The sequence below is a fragment of the Oncorhynchus clarkii genome, chromosome 20, assembly GCF_045791955.1.
Source record: "Oncorhynchus clarkii lewisi isolate Uvic-CL-2024 chromosome 20, UVic_Ocla_1.0, whole genome shotgun sequence".
Classification (NCBI taxonomy): Eukaryota; Metazoa; Chordata; class Actinopteri; order Salmoniformes; family Salmonidae; genus Oncorhynchus; species Oncorhynchus clarkii.
The window spans coordinates 52,760,016-52,781,457 of NC_092166.1; the positions used below are offsets into that span (position 1 = coordinate 52,760,016).

Genomic DNA, 21,442 nt, shown 5'->3' on the forward strand with positions numbered 1-21,442 from the left:
TCTACAGCACTCCACCAATCAGGCCTTTATGGTAGCGTGGCCAGACAGAAGCCACTCCCCAGTAAAAGGCACATGACAGCACACTTGGGAGTTTGCCAAATGCCACTTAAAGGACTCCCAGGCCATGAGAAACAAGATTCTTTGGTCTGATGAAACCAAGATTGAACTATTTTCCCTGAATCCCAAGTGTCACGTCGGGAGGAAACCTGGCACCATCCCTACGGTGAAGCATGGTGGTGGCAGCATCATGCTGCAAGAATGTTTTTCAGCGGCATGGACTGGGAGACTAGTCAGGATCAAGGGAAAGATGAACGGAGCAAAGTACAAAGAGATACTTGATGAGAACCTGGTCCAGAGCGCTCAGGACCTCAGACTGGGGTGAAGGTTCGCCTTACAACAGAACAACAACCCTAAGCACACAGCCAAGACAACATAGGAGTGGCTTCGGGGCAAGTCTCTGAATGTCCTTAAGGACCTCAGGCCGCAGAGGAGGTGAGGGCCTTGGGAGTGTGGTGCAACAGCACCTCTTCAACCTTGGGACGCTGAAGAAATTTGGCTTGGAACCTAAAACCCTCACAAACTTTTACAGATGCACAATTGAGAGAATTCTGTCGGGCTGTATCACCGCCTGGTACGGCAACTGCACCGCCCGCAACCGCAGGGCTCTCCAGAGGGTGGTGTGGTTTTTATTGGTCACATACACATGGTTAGCAGATGTTATTTTGAGTGTAACGAAATGCTTGTGCTTCTAGTTCGACAGTGCAGCAATATCTAACATGTAATCTAACAATTCCACAACAACTAACTAATACACAAAAATCTAAGTAACGGAATGGAATAAGAATATATACATATAAATATATGGAGTGTACCTTTGATGAAAATTACAGGCCTCTCTCATCTTTTTAAGTGGAAGAACTTGCACAATTGGTGGCTGACTAAATACTTTTTTGCCCCACTGTACATATGAGATGAGTAATGCAATATATGTAAACCTTATAAAGTGGCATTATTAAAGTGACTAGTGACACATTTATTAAAGTGGCCAATGATTTCAAGTCGGTATGTAGGCAGCAGCCTCTCTGTTAGTGATGGCTGTTTAACAGTCTGATGGCCTTGAGATAGAAGCTGTTTTTCAGTCTCTCGTTCCCAGCTTTGATGCACCGGTACTGACCTCACCTTCTGGTTGGTAGCGGGATGAACAGGCAGTGCCTCGGGTGGTTGTTGTCCTTGATTATCTTTTTTTATTTAACCTTTATTTAACTAGGCAAGTCAGTTAAGAACAACTTCCTATTTACAATGACAGCCTACCCTGGACAAACCCTAATATTTACTACATTCTAGAATAAGGCTGTAACATAACAAAATGTGGAAAAAGTCAAGGGGTCTGAATACTTTCCGAATGCACTGTCTTTATTGCTCATGTTTTTCAAGGGTGCCAACAATTTTTCAATAGAAGAACATGAAAAATGGTTCCGTACTAGAATGTTGGTTACTTTTGGTACTTCTGTGAAAATGTATCTCACAGATCAACTCTGTCCATCAATGCAGCTGCTGTCCCCCTACAGCACGAGGCGTGCACTGTGCCTGTTCTACTTACTAATTCCTAGCCTGCACTGGGAGTCTGAGTAAGCTGCATCATGTTAGCTCCCTACTCATGCTACACAGAAATTAACACAATTGAATAATGCGACAAGGCATGTCTACATTTTGAAACTGAATTACTGTTTGCAAAACAATGTGCATGCATGCTACAACACTTTGCAATGCTTGAAGATAATTAGCTTACAACTGAAACTAACATCAATTCACTACCTGTTGTAATTTGTTTGTGATGATACGCAAACCATAACGCAAAATATTCTGATTTCAAAGCTGATTGCCACCAAAAACACTCTCCATCACATCTCTCCATCAGCCAAAGATTATCTATTGAACAGTCAGTGTATGTGAATAGTGCTCAGATGGGCAGCACCCTTTGTAATTCATTATAGGTCATATTTTATAGAAATCTTGTCACACCCTGACCATAGTTTGCTTTGTATGTTCTATGTTTTGTTTGGTCAGGGTGTGATCTGAGTGGGCATTCTATGTTGGATGTCTTGTTTGTCTGTTTCTGTGTTTGGGCCTGATATGGTTCTCAATCAGAGGCAGGTGGTAGTCATTGTCTCTGATTGGGAGCCATATTTAGGTAGCCTGTTTGGTGTTGGGTTTTGTGGGTGATTGTTCCTGTCTTTATGTTTGTTACACCAGATAGGGCTGTTTTTGTTTTTTCGGTCTTGTTTTGTATATTGTTCATTTATCATCTTCATTAAAGATGTATCACAATAACCACGCTACGTTTTGGTCCGCCACTCCTTCAACAGAAAAATCCCGTGACAAATCTGGAGATTACTTTAAGCCAACCCTTTTCATGTCACAGTGTAATATCATCAATCATAGACAGTTAATGAGTAACAAAAGAGTAGCCTATTTTCAGAGGAGACCATATTCACAATTTAACTGTTGCCAATGGCACTTAAAAGCCAATTAAAGCAAAGTCCAAACAGCGGTTAGAGAAGACAAAGTCGCTGGATTTTTTTTTGTGCCAAAGTGAGACTTTTAATTTAGAAGTTTAAGAATTGTTACAGCTGCCGAAACCTTACAATATATATTCTGAACAAAAATATAAACGCAACATGGAAAGTGTTGGTTTCATGTTTCATGAGCTGAAATAAAAGAACCCAGAAGTTTTCCATACGCACAAAAAGCTTTTCCTCTCAAATGGTGTGCACAAATTTGTTTACATTCCTGTTAGAGAGCATTTCTCCTTTGCCAAGATAATCCATCCACCTGAAATGTGTGGCATATAAAGAAGCTAATTAAACAGCATGATCATTACACAGGTGCACCTTGTGCTGGGGGACGATATAAGACCACTAAAATGTGCAGTTTTGTCACAGAACACAATGTCACAGATGTCTCAAGTTTTGAGGGAGAGTGCAATAGGCATGCTGAATGCAGGAATGTCCACCAGATCTGTTACCAGAAAATGTTATGTTAATTTCAATGTTGTTTTAAAGAATATGGCAGTACGTCCAACCGGCCTCACAACCGCAGACCACGTGTATGGCATAGTGTGGGCAAGCGGTTTGCTGATGTCAACATTGTGAATAGAGTTCCCCCGGGTGGCAGTGGGATTATGTCATGGGCAGGCATAACCTACGGACAACAAATACAATTGCATTTTATCAATGGAAATTTGAATACACAGAGATACGTGACGAGATCCTGAGGCCCATTGCCGTGCCCTTCATCCGCCGTCATCACCTCATGTTTCAGCATGATAATGCACGGCCCCATGTCGCAAGGATCTGTACACAATTCCTAAAAAAAAGTGCCAGTTCTTCCATGGCCTGCATACTCACCAAACATTGAGCATATTTGTGATGCTCTGGATCGACGTGTACGACAGCGTGTTCCAGTTCCCGCCAATATCCATCAACTTCGCACAGTCATTGAAGAAAAGTGGGACAACATTCCTTAACCACAATCAACAGCCTGATCAACTCTATGCGAAGGAGAGGCGTTGCACTGCATGAGTCAAATGCTGGTCACACCAGATATGGACTGTATTTCTGATCCACTCCCCTACTTTCTTTTTTTTAAGTATCTGTGACCAACAGATGCATATCCGTATTCCAAGTCATGTGAAATCCATAGATTAGGGACAAATTAATTTATTTCAATTGACTGATTTCCTTATATGAACTTGAACTTGGAAATAATTGTAGAAATTGTAACATTCAATTATTTGTTCAGTATAAAAAAAACTAAATCACATTAATTACTACCAGCACACCTATCAATAAAGGTGCCACACATGCTTTTAAGCATAAATACAACCTGGGATATAAACATGTACGTCCCACGGGATAAGCTACCGCATTACCATTCATCAAGTATGTTCTCAATGCACCCCATTTCCCCATCAATTCTCAGACCAGGAAATTAACAAAACTCTTTTCAATAAACAAGGATAACAAGGTAAGCATCTACATTGAAGCTTAACCCTCACGATTTAATCGTCAAAAATGATTAAATCACATTTGTACTTCCTGATCATAAATACATGAATAAAGTTATATACTGGGCAACACACAACAATAGGTTTAGCACTCACAAACCAATTGACGGCGTGCGACCGCAAACTCACATACGTCTCCTCTCGTTTGCATTTCATCAACAATCAATAGATTGCTAAACCCACATTATAATCAATAAACATTGTCTGGTTACTTATAAAATTAGGCTTAACTTAAGCTTAGGTGACCGAGGACATAAGAACAATAGTCAAAGAGCCTCCCCTACCGGTCTGTGTGGAGCTCCAGGAGGAACCGGGCCCAGAGGGCTGTCCACCAGTCCCAAAACCATTATGCCTGCCTGGGGCTCACATGTAGGAAGACTGGCCTGTCATGAGACCTTCTCAAAAGGGGTGGACTCTGTAGACTGAAAAGAGTCCGAAGGGCAGGGGAAGGAAACGGTATAGCATACGGTACCTCAACTACCAGTCAATCTACTCCTCTCACTGAATTTGATGGTCAAAATATCACATGAAATAGAGGGAGCAATGTCCCCTTTAAATTTTTCAGTTTCAATGACTCTAGTTCCTGGTCGAATTTGACAGGGTGAATCATTAAGCCACCCCCCCCCCCTTCTACCAGTCTTTATAGGCTTATATGATTGGACGAAGAATGCCATATACTGTATGTGCATAGCCATAAACTGACTCGCTGTTTACTTATTTATTTTACTCACCGTTTACCTTAAGGAGACAAAACCAGCCTAGAGATTGAACCCTTTGCCTGGGGAGGAGGCTGAGGAGAGGGGGCTGGATTGGCTGTGTTAATGCACCTCTAGGCTTAGAGAAAAGGCCACAAGAAGAGGTTAGGCCACAATGGCTATGTACTGACAGAGAGATATTCTCTCACAATGACAGGTGGAAACCACACACTGGCTGGGTGTATGTTTGAGAGCGGAAAGGCAAAGGAAGAGGAAAAGTAGGTGGGGTCTTTGGTTTCTCAAGGCAAGCAAATTAAATTTAAATGTATACTATAGAGATACAGCAGTTCATGATTAGTTCAATGTTATGGAGAGGACAGACCCGTTTCTGTAACTCCCTTCACTGTGTTTTTGTGGAGGTGTGTGTAAAAACTATAGGTAGGGTAGGGTGTCCATACTCTACCCAGAGTGGGTGAAAACAAGCTTTGGTGATGACATTTCACTTGGTGAATACATTTTACAAAGACAAATTATTCATGTTCTGAATCGTTCCATGGGGTCTTTCTCTAACATTTAATTAACAGTATATGTCGGATTTCGTAACACAATAATAATCCTATAATGAGCACAGAGCGCCGTTGACAAAGCGGTGGAGCTTTCTTGCAGCAACTTTTGAGGACTTTACTTTACTTTAATTTAATTTCACATTAATATGAAGATTAAATAAAACTATGAAAATACTACATGCATGTCTCAAAATCAATATCTATTTTACCTCTATATTTGTATATGCCCTGCGGATTGTAGAATAAAGAACGGGAAAGTGAGCCTGTCAGGTAGCCTTCATTCTCGCACAGCATCCAGCCTAGCTGACGTGATGCTGTGCAATTCTTCTTATTTCTGACCACTTTTTCTGTCATAAACTGATTTAGACACCGTAATTTTGTCCGTCCTACAAGGGTAAAAACAGCAATAACTTTTGAACAGATTATGATAGAGACATGAGGTTTGTTAGAGGATTATGTACACAATTAACGTATTACTTTACCCATTGGTCAAAACAGGTGTTATTTGGACTTTCTAAGTAAGGACCTATAAAATCTGTTAGATTTTTTCCCTGAATTATGTTTTCTCCATTTTATTTTTCCCGGTTTTATTTTTTTTTTTTTTTTTTTTTTTTTAGGTTTTCACTCTCAAAAATCACACATATTTAACAGGAAAAACTTCAAAATTGGATGTCCACAACAATACTACAATAACCACATCAGGAGACGAACCACATCAGGAGACTAACCACATCAGGAGACCACTTTTGGTGAAAAAAAAAAATATATTTTTATACATTTGTATTTTTGAGTGTAGATACCCTTTAATTCAAATGCAACAAAGACTTGATTGGTTAGCTGTGTTTCTGTAGCACACGTGTAACTGAGTTTGCTAAACAAATTGCCACTGGAGTAACACAAATAATCATGATACCAGGTCGGTATACTTTGTAGATATTTTATTGAGGTTTTTGGGAAAACCATTCCATCCATTAGAAACCAGTTGTCATTATTAGCATCATCGCTAATAGCTACACAAAGTGGTAGTCAAACAGCACACACAGACAGGCATTCCTGTGTTGCCTCTTCAGAAAATTTAAGGAAAATATGAATCACTGATACATTTTGTCTTACAATAATATTGGTCAAAGTCATACATTTTCCAATAAGTTCAATACATTTAGTCGATCTCCTAGGTTTAACAAATGTTTATATATTGTTGAATTCCGTTTTAATGTCAGGATTTCATAATTCTGTCCATATTCTCCAGATCATGTAGGTATTATTGGTTTAATAATGTGTTAGTTGGCTGTACCTGCACTAAAACTTCCTTCATAGCTTTTTCTCCATCTTCTATTTAAATAGGGAGCCTATTTGTTTTCCACACTTTTATTTCCATAACTGATCAAAACTAGTTTTCTAATGGCTCACTCTTGTCCCTTTGCAGCAGACATATATGGTGAGCAATATGTTTGGAACATGATGAGAGAGCCAAGCCTATGGGTTCGTAGCTTCAAACCCGTAGCACACACACACCAATTGATTAATGGACTGCTGAATGTATTTTTTTTCTCTTGCTTTGTTTGCTCTTTTCAGTATTACAGTATGTCTATCTCTGATAACCTACCCGGGGAAGAGTTGAAAATAGCCCATATATGTAGCCTTAGAAATAAGGTTAATGAAATCAATAACTTGCTAACATCAGATAACATTCATATTTTAGCCATTTCTGAGACTCACTTAGATAATTCATTTGATGATACAGCAGTAGCAATACAAGGATATAACATCTATAGAAAAGACAGAAATGCTTATGGGGGAGGTGTCGCTGTATATATTCCGAGCCATATCCCTGTCATGCTTAGAGAAGATCTTGTGTCAAGGGTTATTGAAGTGTTGTGGTTGCAGGTTCACTTGGCACATCTAAAGCCTTTTCTTTTGGGGTGTTGCTATAGGCCACCAGGTGCAAACAGTCAGTATCTAAATAATATGTGTGAAATGCTTGATAGTGTATGTGATGTAAACAGAGAGGTTTACTTTCTTGGGGATCTGAATATTGACTGGTTTTCATCAAGCTGTCCGCTCATGAGGAAGCTTCTTACTGTAAACCAATGCCTGTAATCTGGTTCAGGTTATTAATTAACCTACCAGGGTGTTTACAAACACTACAGGAACAAGATCATCCACATGTATTGATCACATTTTTACTAATACTGGTAGAACTTAGTTCTAAAGCTGCATCCATGCCCATTGGATGCAGTGATCCCAATATAGTGACTATATCCAGGAAAGCCAAAGTTCCAACAGCTGGGCCTAAAATAGTGTATAAGATCATACAAAATATTTTTCACTGACTCTTATGTAGATGATGTTACAAATATTTGGTGGTCTGATGTGATTAATGAGGAGCATCCAGATGCTGCACTTGATGAATTTATGAAATGGCTTTTTCCAATTATTTATAAACATGCAACTGTTAATTAAGAAACAGACTGTTAGAACTGTTACGGCTCTATGGATTAATGAGGAATTGAAAAACTGTATGGTTGAAAGAGATGGGGCAAAAGGAGTGGCTAAAAAGTCTGACTGGCTTACTTACTGCAAATTGAGAAATTATGTGACTAAACCCCCCCCCCCCCCAAAAAAAAGAAGAAACTGTATTATGAAGCCAAGATCAATGATATAAAGAATGATGGAAAAAAACGTTGGAGTACTTTAAATCAAATTGTGGGCAGAAAGACAAATTCAACTCCATCTTTCATCAAATCAGATGACTTATTCATTACAAAACCATTTGATGTTGCCAATTATTTTAATGATTATTTAATTGGCAAAGTGGGCAAACTTAGGCAGGAATTGCCAACAACGACCAGTGAGCAAAAGTATTAATGCATAAAAAACAAATCATGAAAGAAAAGCATTGCAAGTTAGAATTTTTAAAAGTTAGTGTGGGAGAGGTGTAAAAATTATTGTTATCGATCAATAATTACAAACCTCTTGGCATTGACAACTTAGATAGAAAGCTATAGAGGATGGTGGCTGACTCTATAGCCACTCCTATCTGTCATATTTTTAATCTGAGCCTTGAGGAAAGTCTATGTCCTCTGGAGGGAAGCCAAAGTAATTCCGCTACCCAAGAGTGGTAAAGTGGCCTTTAAATGATTCTAACAGCAGACCAAGAAGCTTGCCACCAGCTCTTAGCAAAAAATGGTGTTTAACCGAATACAATGTTATTTCTCTGTAAACAAATTAACAAATGACTGATGATTGGTTGAAATAAATTAAAAAGAAGAAGATTGTGGGAGCTGTAGTGTTAGATTTCAGTGAAGCCTTTGATATTATTGACCCTAACCTGTTGTTGAAAAAACGTATATTTTATGGCTTTTCAACCTCTGCCATATTGTGGGTTCAGAGCTATCAATTTAAAATAACTCAAAGGATTTTCTTTAATGGAAGTTTCTCAAATGTCAAACATGTAAAGTGTGGTGTACCACAGGGCAGCTCTCTAGGCCCTCTACTCTTTTCTATTTTTACGAATGAACTGCCATTGTCATTAAACACAGCATATGTGTCCATGTATAATGCTGATTCAACCATATAAGCATCAGCAACCACACCTAATGAAGTAACTGAAACCATTAACGAAGAGTTGCAGTCTGTTTTGTAATGGGTGGCCAGCAATAAAATGATCCTGAACATCTCTAAAACTAAGAGCATTGTCTTTGGTACAAATCATTCCTTAAGATTTAGACCTCAGCTGAATCTGGAAATGAACGGTATGGCAGCTGTTGAACAAGTTGAGAAGACTAAATTACTTGGCGTTACCTTAGATTGTAAACTGTCATGGTCAAAACATATACAGTTGGAGTCGGAAGTTTACATACACCTTAGCCAAATACATTAAAACTCAGTTTTTCTAAGTAAACTTATACTCTGTTTTATAAGTGATTAACAATATGAGTTCATAAGAAGGGATTGTGTGACACGGACAAGGAGTAATAAAAAGTTAATGAACACCATTCCAACTAGGAATAAAACGAATGGGTTGTGGACTGTGAAAACAGATAAGGTTGTTAGCCTATGGTTGACCCTACAGAAACTTAGCTCTGGGGTTTTTAGATAAGGCAGTGAGTGCATTCCTAGGTTTTCTGTTAATTAAAACTGTCAGTTCAGTGGTGATCGATAATGTTGAGGGGCCAAAAGTAATCTGGGAGTGTGTTAGTAAGTTAGAATGAACTTTTCACCTTACTTTGTCCCGGTCGAGAGGAGGGGATTCTGTTAAAGCAATGAAATGACTTCATGATCTGTATATAAACTGCTGCACGTGATTAAGTGGGAGCGCGCTCCGAGAGTAAATTCTATTACCTATTATTGAAAGACTGGTCTGTGTCTATTTTATGCAAACAAGAAATCTTACAAATTCTCATAAAATAGATTAAGGGCTTTCAATTGATGAAAGCACATTGGCATAATTAAATTACAGTAACAGTGGGTCAGAAGTTTACATACACTCAATTAGTATTTGGTAGCATTGCATTTAAATTGTTTACTTGGGTCAAATGTTTCGGGAAGCCTTCCACAAGTTCCACAACAACAAGTTGTTCCCTCCTCATGATGCCATCTATTGTGTGAAGTGCACCAGTCCCTCCTGCAGCAAAGCACCCCCACAACATGATGCTGCCACCCCCGTGCTTCACGGTTGGGATGGTGTTCATCGGCTTCCAAGCCTCCCCCTTTTCCTCCAAACGTTATGTTTGGTCCTTATGGCTGAACAGACATTTCTCCAAAAAGTACAATCTTTGTCCCCATGTGCAGTTGCTAACCGTAGTCAGGCTTTTATATGGCGGCTTTGGAGCAGTGGATTCTTCCTTGCTGAGCGGCATTTCAGGTTATGTCGATATAGGACTCGTTTTACTGTGGATATAGATACTTATGTACCTGTTTCCTACAGCATCTTCACAAGGTCCTTTGCTATTGTTCTGGGGTTGATTTGCACTTTTCGCACCAAAGTACGTTCATCTCTAGGAGACCGAACACGTCTGCTTCCTGAGCGGTATGACGGCTGCGTGGTCCCATGGTGTTGATACTTGCGTACTATTGTTTGTACAGATGAACGTGGTACCTTCAGGCGTTTAGAAATTGCTCCCAAGGATGAACCAGACTTGTGGAGGTCTACAATATTTTTTCTGAGGTCTTGGCTGATTTCTTTTGATTTTCCCATGATGTCAAGCAAAGAGGCACTGAGTTTGAAGGTAGGCCTTGAAATACATCCACCAGGACACCTCCAATTGACTCAAATGATGTCAATTAGCCTATCAGAAGCTTCTAAAGCCATGACATAATTTTCTGGAAATTTCCAAGCTGTTTAAAGGCACAGTCAACTTAGTGTCTGTAAACCTTTGACCCACTGGAATAGTGATACAGTGAATTATAAGTGAAATAATCGGTCTGTAAACAATTTTGTGAAAAATTACTTGTGTCACGCACAAAGTAAATGTCCTAACCGACTTGCCAAAACTATAGTTTGTTAACAAGACATTTATGGAGTGGTTGAAAAACAAGTTTTAATGACTACAACCTAAGCGTATGTAAACTTCCGACTTCAAATGTAGATTCAATGGTTGTAAAGATGGGGAAAGGCCTGTCCTTCATAAAGAGATGCTCTGCTTTTTTGACACCACACTCCAAAAAGCAAGTTCTGCAGGCTCTAGTTTTATCTAATCTTGATTATTGTCCCGTCATGTGCTCCAGTGCTGAAAGGAAAGACTTAGTTAAGCTGCACATTCTGCTCTTCATTGTAATCAGAGGGCTGATATAAATACTATGCAAGCCAGTCTCTCTTGGCTAAGAGTTGAGGAGAGACTGACTGCATCAAGCCACCAGGGTTCTTTTCACAGTCCCCAAATCCAAAACAAAATTCAAGAAAGTGTAGAGTATTATATAGAGCCCTTATTGCATGGAACTTCCTTCAATCACATTCTGCTCAAATAAACAGCAAACCTGCTTCCAAAAAAAAGATAAAGCAACACCTCAATGCAAAACGCCTCTCCCCTATTTGACCTAGATAGTTTGTGTGTATGCATTGATATGTAGGCTTCGTGTGCCTATTAATTTTTGTAGTTCTATCCTTGAGCAGTTCTTGTCTATTGATGTTTTGTATTATTTCATTCTGTATTATGTTTTAAGTTTTGTGTGGACCCCGAGAAAGAATAGATGCTGCTTTTGCAATAGCTAATGGGGATCCTAATAAAATACCAAATACATCTAATGGCAAAATCACAGTATCGAACCGCAATACAGTGCATGCGGGAAAGAATTCAAACCCCTTGACTTTCCCAAAAAACGTACGTTACAGCCTTATTCTAAAATGGATTAAAAAATGTATTTCCCTCAGCAATCTACACACAATACCCCAATAATATGAATTCATAAAAAAACTGAAATGTCACATTTACAGTGGGGCAAAAAAGTATTTAGTCAGCCACCAATTGTGCAAGTTCTCCCACTTAAAAAGATGAGAGAGGCCTGTAATTTTCATCATAGGTACACTTCAACTATGACAGACAAAATGAGAGTTTTTTTTCTCCAGAAAATCACATAGTAGGATTTTTAATTAATTTATTTGCAAATTATGGTGGAAAATAAGTATTTGGTCACCTACAAACAAGCAAGATTTCTGGCTCTCACAGACCTGTAACTTCTTCTTTAAGAGGCTCCTCTGTCCTCCACTCGTTACCTGTATTAATGGCACCTGTTTGAACTTGTTGTCAGTATAAAATAACTCCTGTCCACAACCTCAAACAGTCACACTCCAAACTCCACTATGGCCAAGACCAAAGAGCTGTCAAAGGACACCAGAAACAAAATTGTAGACCTGCACCAGGCTGGGAAGACTGAATCTGCAATAGGTAAGCAGCTTGGTTTGAAGAAATCAACTGTGGGAGCAATTATTAGGAAATAGAAGACATACAAGACCACTGATAATCTCCCTCGATCTGGGGTTCCACGCAAGATCTCACCCCGTGGGGTCCAAATGATCACAAGAACGGTGAGCAAAAATCCCAGAACCACACGGGGGGACCTAGTGAATGACCTGCAGAGAGCTGGGACCAAAGTAACAAAGCCTACCATCAGTAACACACTACGCCACCAGGGACTCAAATCCTGCAGTGCCAGACGTGACCCACTGCTTAAGCCAGTACATGTCCAGGCCCGTCTGAAGTTTGCTAGAGAGCATTTGGATGATCCAGAAGAAGATTGGGAGAATGTCATATGGTCAGATGAAACCAAAATATAACTTTTTGGTAAAAACTCAACTCGTCGTGCTTGGAGGACAAAGAATGCTGAGTTGCATCCAAAGAACACCATCCCTACTGTGAAGAATGGGGGTGGAAACATCATGCGTTGGGGCTGTTTTTCTGCAAAGGGACCAGGACGACTGATCCGTGTAAAGGAAAGAATGAATCGGGCCATGTATCGTGAGATTTTGAGTGAAAACCTCCTTCCATCAGCAAGGGCATTGAAGATGAAACGCGGATGGGTCTTTCAGCATGACAATGATCCCAAACACACCGCCCGGGCAACGAAGTAGTGGCTTCGTAAGAAGCATTTCAAGGTCGTGGAGTGGCCTAGCCAGTCTCCAGATCTCAACCCCAAAGAAAATCTTTGGAGGGAGTTGAAAGTCTGTGTTGCCCAGCAACAGTCCCAAAACATCACTGCTCTAGAGGAGATCTGCATGGAGGAATGGGCCAAAATACCAGCAACAGTGTGTGAAAACCTTGTGAAGACTTACAGAAAACGTTTGACCTCTGTCATTGCCAACAAAGGGTATATAACAAAGTATTGAGATAAACTTTTGTTATTGACCAAATACTTATTTTCCACCATAATTTGCAAATAAATTCATTAAAAATCCTACAATGTGATTTTTTTTTTTTCTGGATTTTTTCTTCTCATTTTGTCTGTCATAGTTGAAGTGTACCTAATGATGAAAATTACATTTTTAAGTGGGAGAACTTGCACAATTAGTGGCTGACTAAATACTTTTTTGCCCCACTGTATGTCATGCAATAAAATGCAAATGAATTACTTAAAAATCATACAATGTGATTTACTGGATTTTTGTTTTAGATTCCGTCTCTCACAGTTGAAGTGTACCTATGATAAAAATTACAGACCTCTACATGCTTTGTAAGTAGGAAAACCTGCAAAATCGGCAGTGTATCAAATACTTGTTCTCCCCACTGTATGTATGTGTATATATATGCATATACTACAGTTCAAAAGTTTGGGGTCACTTAGAAATGCCCTTGTTATTGAAAGAAAAGCTATTTGTCCATTAAAATAACATCAAATAGATCAGAAATACAGTGTAGACATTGTTAATGTTGTAAAGGACTATTGTAGCTGGAAACGGCTGATTTTTAATGGAATATCTACATAGGCGTACAGAGGCCCATTATCAGCAACCATCACACCTGTGTTCCAATGGCACGTTGTGTTAGCTAATCCATGTTTATAATTTTAAAAGGCTAACTGATCATTAGAAAACCCTTTTGCAATTATGTTAGCACAGCTGAAAACTGTAGTGCTGATTGAAGAAGCAATAAAACTGGCCTTCTTTAGACTAGTTGAGTATCTGTAGCATCAGCATTTGTGGGTTCAATTACAGGCTCAATCTGGCCAGAAACAAATAACTTTCTTCTGAAACACATGTCTATTCTTGTTCTGAGAAATTAAGGCTATTCCATGAGAGAAATTGCCAAGAAACTGAAGATCTCGTACAATGCTGAGTACTACTCCCTTCACATAACAGAGCAAACTGGCTCTAACCAGAATAGAAAGAGGAGTGGGAGGCCCTGAGGCACATCTGAGCAAGAGGACAAGTACATTAGTGTCTAGTTTGAGGAACAGATGCAAAACACCTGTCTCAACGTCAACAGTAAAGAGGCGACTCCGGGAAGCTGGCCTTCTAGGCAGAGTTGCAAAGAAAAAGCCATATCTCAGACTGGCCAATAAAAAGAAAAGATTAAGACGGGCAAAAGAACACAGACACTGGACAGAGGAACTCTGCCTAGAAGGCCAGCATCCCGGAGTCGCCTCTTCACTGTTGACGTTGAGTCCTCAACTGGCAGCCTCATTAAATAGTACGCAAAACACCAGTCTCAACGTCAACAGTGAAGAGGCGACTCCGGGATGCTGGCCTTCTAGGCAGAGTTCCTCTGTCCAGTGTCTGTGTTCTTTTGCCCGTCTTAATCTTTTCTTTTTATTGGAATAGCCTCCATTCTCTTCATTAGTAGGAAGCTCAGCGATCGGGAACAGAGGTATGCGACCGTAGAGAAAGAGGCCTTAGCCATCAAGTGGGCCCTCGATTATCTCCGGTACTACCTACTGGGTCGGAGGTTTGCATTAGTTACTGACCATGCGCCCCTCACATGGATGGCTGGTAAGAGAAACAATAACAACAGAATAGCCAGATGGTTTTTGTCTTTACAACCGTTCTCTTTCCATGTCATCCACAGGGCCGGATCGAGGAACGGGAATGCAGACGCGCTGTCCCGACGCGACCAAGAACCTCCGGTTCGGTCCTGGGGGGGAAGGTATGTGGAAGGACCACCAGAGGGCAGGCTGGGCTCATGGATAGTAGCCCAACAAGGCATGGGAGACAAGGTAACCAGAGGCAATTAAGCACAGCTGACGGTACTAATGACATACTCTCCTTCCCCTATAAGAGAGAGAATGGAACCAGCAGAGAGGGGGGGAAACTATCTCTGGAAGATGGCCACCGAGAGAGAGGAGCTATCCAGGAAGAACCACTAAGACGGTGACAGTCCCGTGACTTTTTGTTGTAGTTTAAAGATAATCATATTGTGTTCCTATTTCATCTGGAGAAGAAGATGTATGTTTTTCCTTGGAAGATTTTCATTGATTATGTTGGAGTGCTTGTGTTGACCAAATGCCCTCAATAGAGAACTGTGTTCAATCAAGAAAACCTACTCCTGACTCGTTTATTCCACCTTCCCGCTTGAGAGTGACGCCCAATTACTTGGTCCGCTCACAATAGTCAAAGTCCACGCACAAGATGAGCCAAGAATTTCAGATATGCTCACCGCAGCTGAAAAAACACAATAGAATACATGTGTATATGTGACAAGAGACTCTAACCATTCAATATTTGGTCGAAAGAAAAATACGATGTGAAAATTCTGCCAGATGTCATTGGACCCTGTGCCAAACCGTAGTGTTCAGCATGCGGAATATTCACAGAGTAGTAATGATCGCTTTGCTGGCCACTCGCTGATTACTGTGGAATGAGTGAGGGCGCAGAGAGTTCAGCCAGGGAACTCTGTATGCAAAGGCACAATGGTAACAGCACAACTGAACCACACAAGGTCATAATATATTACAAATGGGCAGTCACAGTGGTATACCATGCTATACCACTATAGAGGACTGCTCATTCACATTAGAACACCCTGGCCCATATCATGCTGCTTTATGTAGGGGGGTTCATTGATATTCTGTGCAGTCACACTGCTATTATAATGTATGTGTTGAGTGGTCATATTTCCAGCAGTAACTGTAATGTAACCAATAACTGTGATGATATCCAATGACATCACCTACCTCATCGTACTCCTCTGGGCAGCCCACTGCTCCGTCCCCTGGGCTGAAGTGCACATCGTAGAGCTGGGGCTCTGTACCTGCAAACACATACAGAACAAAGTCAACACAATGCTATTATAAAGACAGAGCCAATATGCCACGAAAACAATAGAACACTGCCACTACACAGACGTAATTAGGTAAGCAGAGTAAATAGGGCCAACTCAAAGTAAACAAAGATTTAAGTTAGTGCAGTGGTATTCACATTGTTTATCTTGTGACAACACTACAAATCTAATGACACAACCATAGGCGGAAATCCCAGGGGGGACGGGGGGGACACGACCCCTCCATCCTGGGAAAAGTATGATTTGTCCCCCCCAATATATCACTGTAAACATAACTATGTAATTTCAATAATATTAATAATACGCAATGAAAGCACTTGTGCTGATTATAGACACTTAATAGAGCGTTTTTAAGTTTCAAAAGATTGCGACCCCCCGCCCTTTGCCTCACAATGGTTTGATCCACTGCCAGTTCCTTATCTGGCAGGTAACAGAGGGTTCGTATCTACTTTCTGAAAGGCACTCAATGCACGTAACTGACGTGAGGTTAATCCAGTCAATCGCGCCATAGCAATGTTTTATTTTTATGTTGGCAGGGTTTACACATATACTAGCTGAATTTGCAGAGCTAGCGGGTAAACATTAACTATTAAGCTAGCTAGTACCTATTCCATTTATGTGGCGTCGTCAAAGATGGAATCTTTGCTATCGTCAGTTTATTCCAAGATCAGCATGCAGCTATAGTGCTTCAAAGTCCCTGTGATAAGGTCACTGATAAATTGAACTCCCAACTGAACAGAACTACACTCTCTTCTACCATTGCCTTAAATATCTTTAATGGTCTCGTTGCAAAAACTAAATTGTCGCTATGGGACTTTGAAGCACGTGTGCTGATCTTGGAGTAAACTGACAATAGCAAAAATTATAGCAAACACCACAGAAACGGAATTGGTGCTCGCTAGCTTTGCAAATTCAGCTATTGTTGGAAGCCAGCCAATATGAAACAAACTATATTAAAATTACAAAAGGTTGCAGCATATGTTGTGTAAATGGTGAACTCATACAGCTGTCAACTCTTGTCACTGCAATCCGTTTCACATTTGCTAGCTACCTTTTAGATCGAAGCCCATATAGAATTATAGAAGATAAGATGATGGAAGCCCATCTCCTACTGTAAATAACCTACACACTCTGTGTGTGTGTGTGTGTGTGTGTGCGTGTGCGCAGCTAGACAGCCTGCCAGGTAGAAAAATGTCAGAAAAAAGTAAAAAGACAGACATCAGAGTATTTTTCAGGACACCAAAACGCAAAGCAAGAACCCTAGTAGCCTAACACTAGTTGATAAAATGTTCATTAGAAAGAAGTGAAATGCTAATGGTGGTTCACAATGATGCCATTAGGCAGATCAGGCAACAGAGCTGGGGACAGATGGGCAGGGACAGACTGGCAGAGACAGAGAGTCTCAGGTAAGTTTGTTGAGTCTTTGTTTGGCAACATTATGAAAGGTTCTACATTTTTTTACTTGTAAAATAGGGACATAATTGGAAAATGCCATGGATACCCCCACTCTTAACTTAAACTGGTGACTGAACTAAGATTTGTTTAAGGCAATGGTATTGTTGTTGTGATTAATTGTGTAGTTTTGGGTACTGGTAGTTAGGAGTACGGCAAACACCTTATTTATTTTCTAGGAGACAGACTGTGAGGCAGTGAGGGTGGTGAAAGGGAAAGAGCCAAGGAGAGAGACTTCAGAGGACAGTGTCACAGCCACGGCAGGACCAGGTGTCAACCTTGTTGCCAGCTGCACCAGTATAGGGGACAGTGGCACAGCCACGGCAGGACCAGGTGTCAACCTTGTTGCCAGCTGCACCAGTATAGGGGACAGTGGCACAGCCACGGCAGGACCAGGTGTCAACCTTGTTGCCAGCTGCACCAGTATAGAGGACAGTGGCACAGCATTGTCCAGTTACCTCAGTGATGGCACAAAACCATATCAGCCACACCCACAATTTTTAGAACCGCAAACTCTTGCCAACAGAGTGTTGACGTTTCAAGAGAGATGGTTTTGCGATATCCCCTGGCTACATTATAATCCATCAATAAAAGGAGTGTTGTATTCACTGTAGTCAATGGTTTTCAAGCCAGCCATCTATTGGCCAAAGAGCAGATGCTGCCTTCATTAGTGCAGGATTTAGCAGATCAAAACTGCCAAACTCACCGCCACTGTGTAACTAACAGCACATCAAAACTGCCAAACCCACCGCCACTGTGTAACTGTAACAGCACAATCACAACTGCCAAACCCACCGCCACTGTGTAACTGTAACAGCACATCAGCTGAATCCAATCCGTGTCCAGTTATCCAGCGCGTGGGGTAAACAGCAGAAATTACGAAAGCTACCTTGCACTGTATGAGAAAGCAACAACATTGATTGAATCCATTGAGACACACTCAAGACGATTTACTGGCAAAGCAGTGGATCACTATAGGGCAGAATTTTTTTAAGTGTTGGATGGTGTGGAGGTTCAGTTTGGCGACCGTTTTGACCAGGACAGTCTAAACATTCTGTAAAAGTTGGAAAGAGTGCTTCTCATGGGGGAGTTGGATGAGTCTCTAGATCAGTACCCTGAGCTGAAAATATATTCTCTTTCAGTGCAGTTGCCTCTCTTTCGCAACAAATACCCATGTAGCAGCAGTTGAGAGGCAGCTGAGGTCCTCAGGAGGCTTCCAGTGGAGGTGCGGGGGTTGGTTGACCAAGTTGAGGTGCTGATCAGAATTTTGTCTGTAATGTACATAAAGACAGGCTGGACAGTCTTGAGGGAAAATATCTGCCAGCAATTTGTTGGATCCATTGAAACCCTCAAACATAGGTTCGGTTCTTTTGTTCAGTAGTGTGTATAGCAGTGGTTCTCAACTTTTTTTGAGTACTGGAACCCCTGCATATTTTGAGGAAAGGCAGGCAAGGTTTTGAGTGGTCCTCAGGGACCTCCACACCCTCTATATTATATGTAAAGTTAGTGGAATCCTTGTGCTGCTGAATACGTTCATTACACTTTTTTATTTCATGGACCCCTTGTCATTACACCAGGGACCCCTAGGGGTCCACCTACCCTGTTTGAGAACCCCTGGTGTATAGTATGATATGTGTTATTTTGTTTAGTAGTTTTTAGTACATGACAGTACACTGCCTAATTATTTATTTAATTTTATTTAAAATTGCATACTTTGTGTGACATACTTGTCCATAGCTGTTGTTTGAAGAGTTGAGACTCTGACTGAACAATAACTAAGTATTTCTGAAGGATATTTTGATTGATTTGTTTGGGTTTTTCATTTAAGTAGTTATCTTGCTTTTAGAACTGTACTTATTCTGAGCGTTTTGTTCTTGTAAAGATGTTGTAATAGACTCAAACCAGTGGCACATATTTAATGACTATATAAATTAATCAGAAAAAGTTTTTTAAAAAATGTCAGTTCAGTGCGTAGACCAACTTTGTGCTGGTTCTCAATGGAGATTCTTTGAGATGAGATCGCACCATGTTCATTGTATTTATGAAACCTGCACCCATACAGTGTACAGTACCATTACCACCTACAGGCCTTGCTTGGTATTGCTGGTTGTAAATACAAATACCTGCATACATACTGGACTGATAAGGAACACTGCTATAACTATTATTATTATTAGTATTATAATGATTTAAACATTTTAACAAGTTTGACAACACTTTAACTACTGTACCTATCAATTATCCAGTAGTAGTAATTATGGTTCCTCAATATACATTTAACATATTACAACATAGGCTATGTGTTACAGCACTACTTTTGGTGTCTCCCTCAGGAATTGCTCTTGAGAAAATGTAATGTAATTGTCCCCTCCAAAGTTCATATCAGATTTTCGCCCCTGGACACAACCTTATATTTTCAACAAATAACCACAATGAAAATAATGATCAAAATGAAAAGAAGCCAACATACAGTGCCTTGCGAAAGTATTCGGCCCCCTTGAACTTTGCGACCTTTTGCCATATTTCAGGCTTCAAACTTAAAGATATAAAACTGTATTTTTTTGTGAAGAATCAACAGCAAGTGGGACACAATCATGAAGTGGAACGACATTTATTGGATATTTCAAACTTTTTTAACAAATCAAAAACAGAAAAATTGGGCGTGCAAAATTATTCAGCCCCCTTAACCTCTTGGAACTCCCCATACCGGATCCGGTATCAGGAATACAGACTCAAGCTCATTACCATAACGCAACGTTAACTATTCATGAAAATCGCAAATGAAATGAAATAAATATGCCATCTCGCAAGCTTAGCCTTTTGTAAACAAAACTGTCATCTCAGATTTTCAAAATATGCTTCTCAACCATAGGAAAACAATAATTTGTGTAACAGTAGCTAGCAAACAAAGGATTTAGCGTTAGCATTAGCGTTAGCATCCAGCACGCAACATTTCAACAAAAACATAAAAGCCTTCAAATAAAATCATTTACCTTTGAAGAACTTCTGATGTTTTCAATGAGGATACTCTCAGTTGGATAGCAGATGCTCAGTTTTTCCAAAAAGATTCTTTGTGTATTAGAAATAGCTCCGTTTTATACATCACATTTGGCTACCAAAAAAAACCCGAAAATTCAGTCCTCAAAACGCGAACTTTTTTCCAAATTAACTCCATAATATCGACTGAAAACATGGCAAACGCTGTTTAGAATCAATCATCAAGGTGTTTTTCACATATCTCTTCATTGATACATCGTTCTTGGACACATGCTTTCTCCCCTGAATCAAATGGTAAAGTGGAAGCAGCTGGCAATTGCGCACCGAATTCGACGCAGGACACCAGGCGGACACTTGGAAAATGTAGTCTCTTATGGTCAATCTTCCAATGATATGCCTACAAATACGTCACAATGCTGCTAAGACCTTGGGCGAACGACAGAAAGTGTAGGCTCATTCCTTGCGCAATCACAGCCATATAAGGAGACAATGGAAAACAGAGCTTCAGAAATTCTGCTAATTCCTGGGTGATGCATCATCTTGGTTTCGCCTGTAGAATGAGTTCTGGGGCACTTACAGACAAAATCTTTGCAGATTCTGAAACTTCAGAGTGTTTTCTTTCCAAAACGGTCAAGAATATGCATAGTCGAGCATCTTTTCGTGACAAAATATCGCGCTTAAAACGGGAACGTTTTTTATCCAAAAATGAAATAGCGCCCCCAGAGATCCAACAGGTTAAGTTAATACTTTGTAGCGCCACCTTTTGCTGCGATTACAGCTGTAAGTCGCTTGGGGTATGTCTCTATCAGTTTTGCACATCGAGAGACTGAAATTTTTTCCCATTCCTCCTTGCAAAACAGCTCGAGCTCAGTGAGGTTGGATGGAGAGCATTTGTGAACAGCAGTTTTCAGTTCTTTCCACAGATTCTCGATTGGATTCAGGTCTGGACTTTGA

General features: G+C 40.3%; 1 protein-coding gene across 1 annotated transcript in view; it reads right to left on the reverse strand.

The window, feature by feature from the left end:
- The window catches only part of LOC139377482 (rab11 family-interacting protein 4-like), a 107,725-nt gene that overhangs the window by 55,814 nt on the left and 30,469 nt on the right, over nt 1-21,442 (reverse strand). The window contains exon 3 of the mRNA XM_071120512.1: nt 15,933-16,009. Coding sequence (XP_070976613.1) covers nt 15,933-16,009 — 77 coding nt within the window. The remainder of the gene's footprint in view (nt 1-15,932; nt 16,010-21,442) is intronic.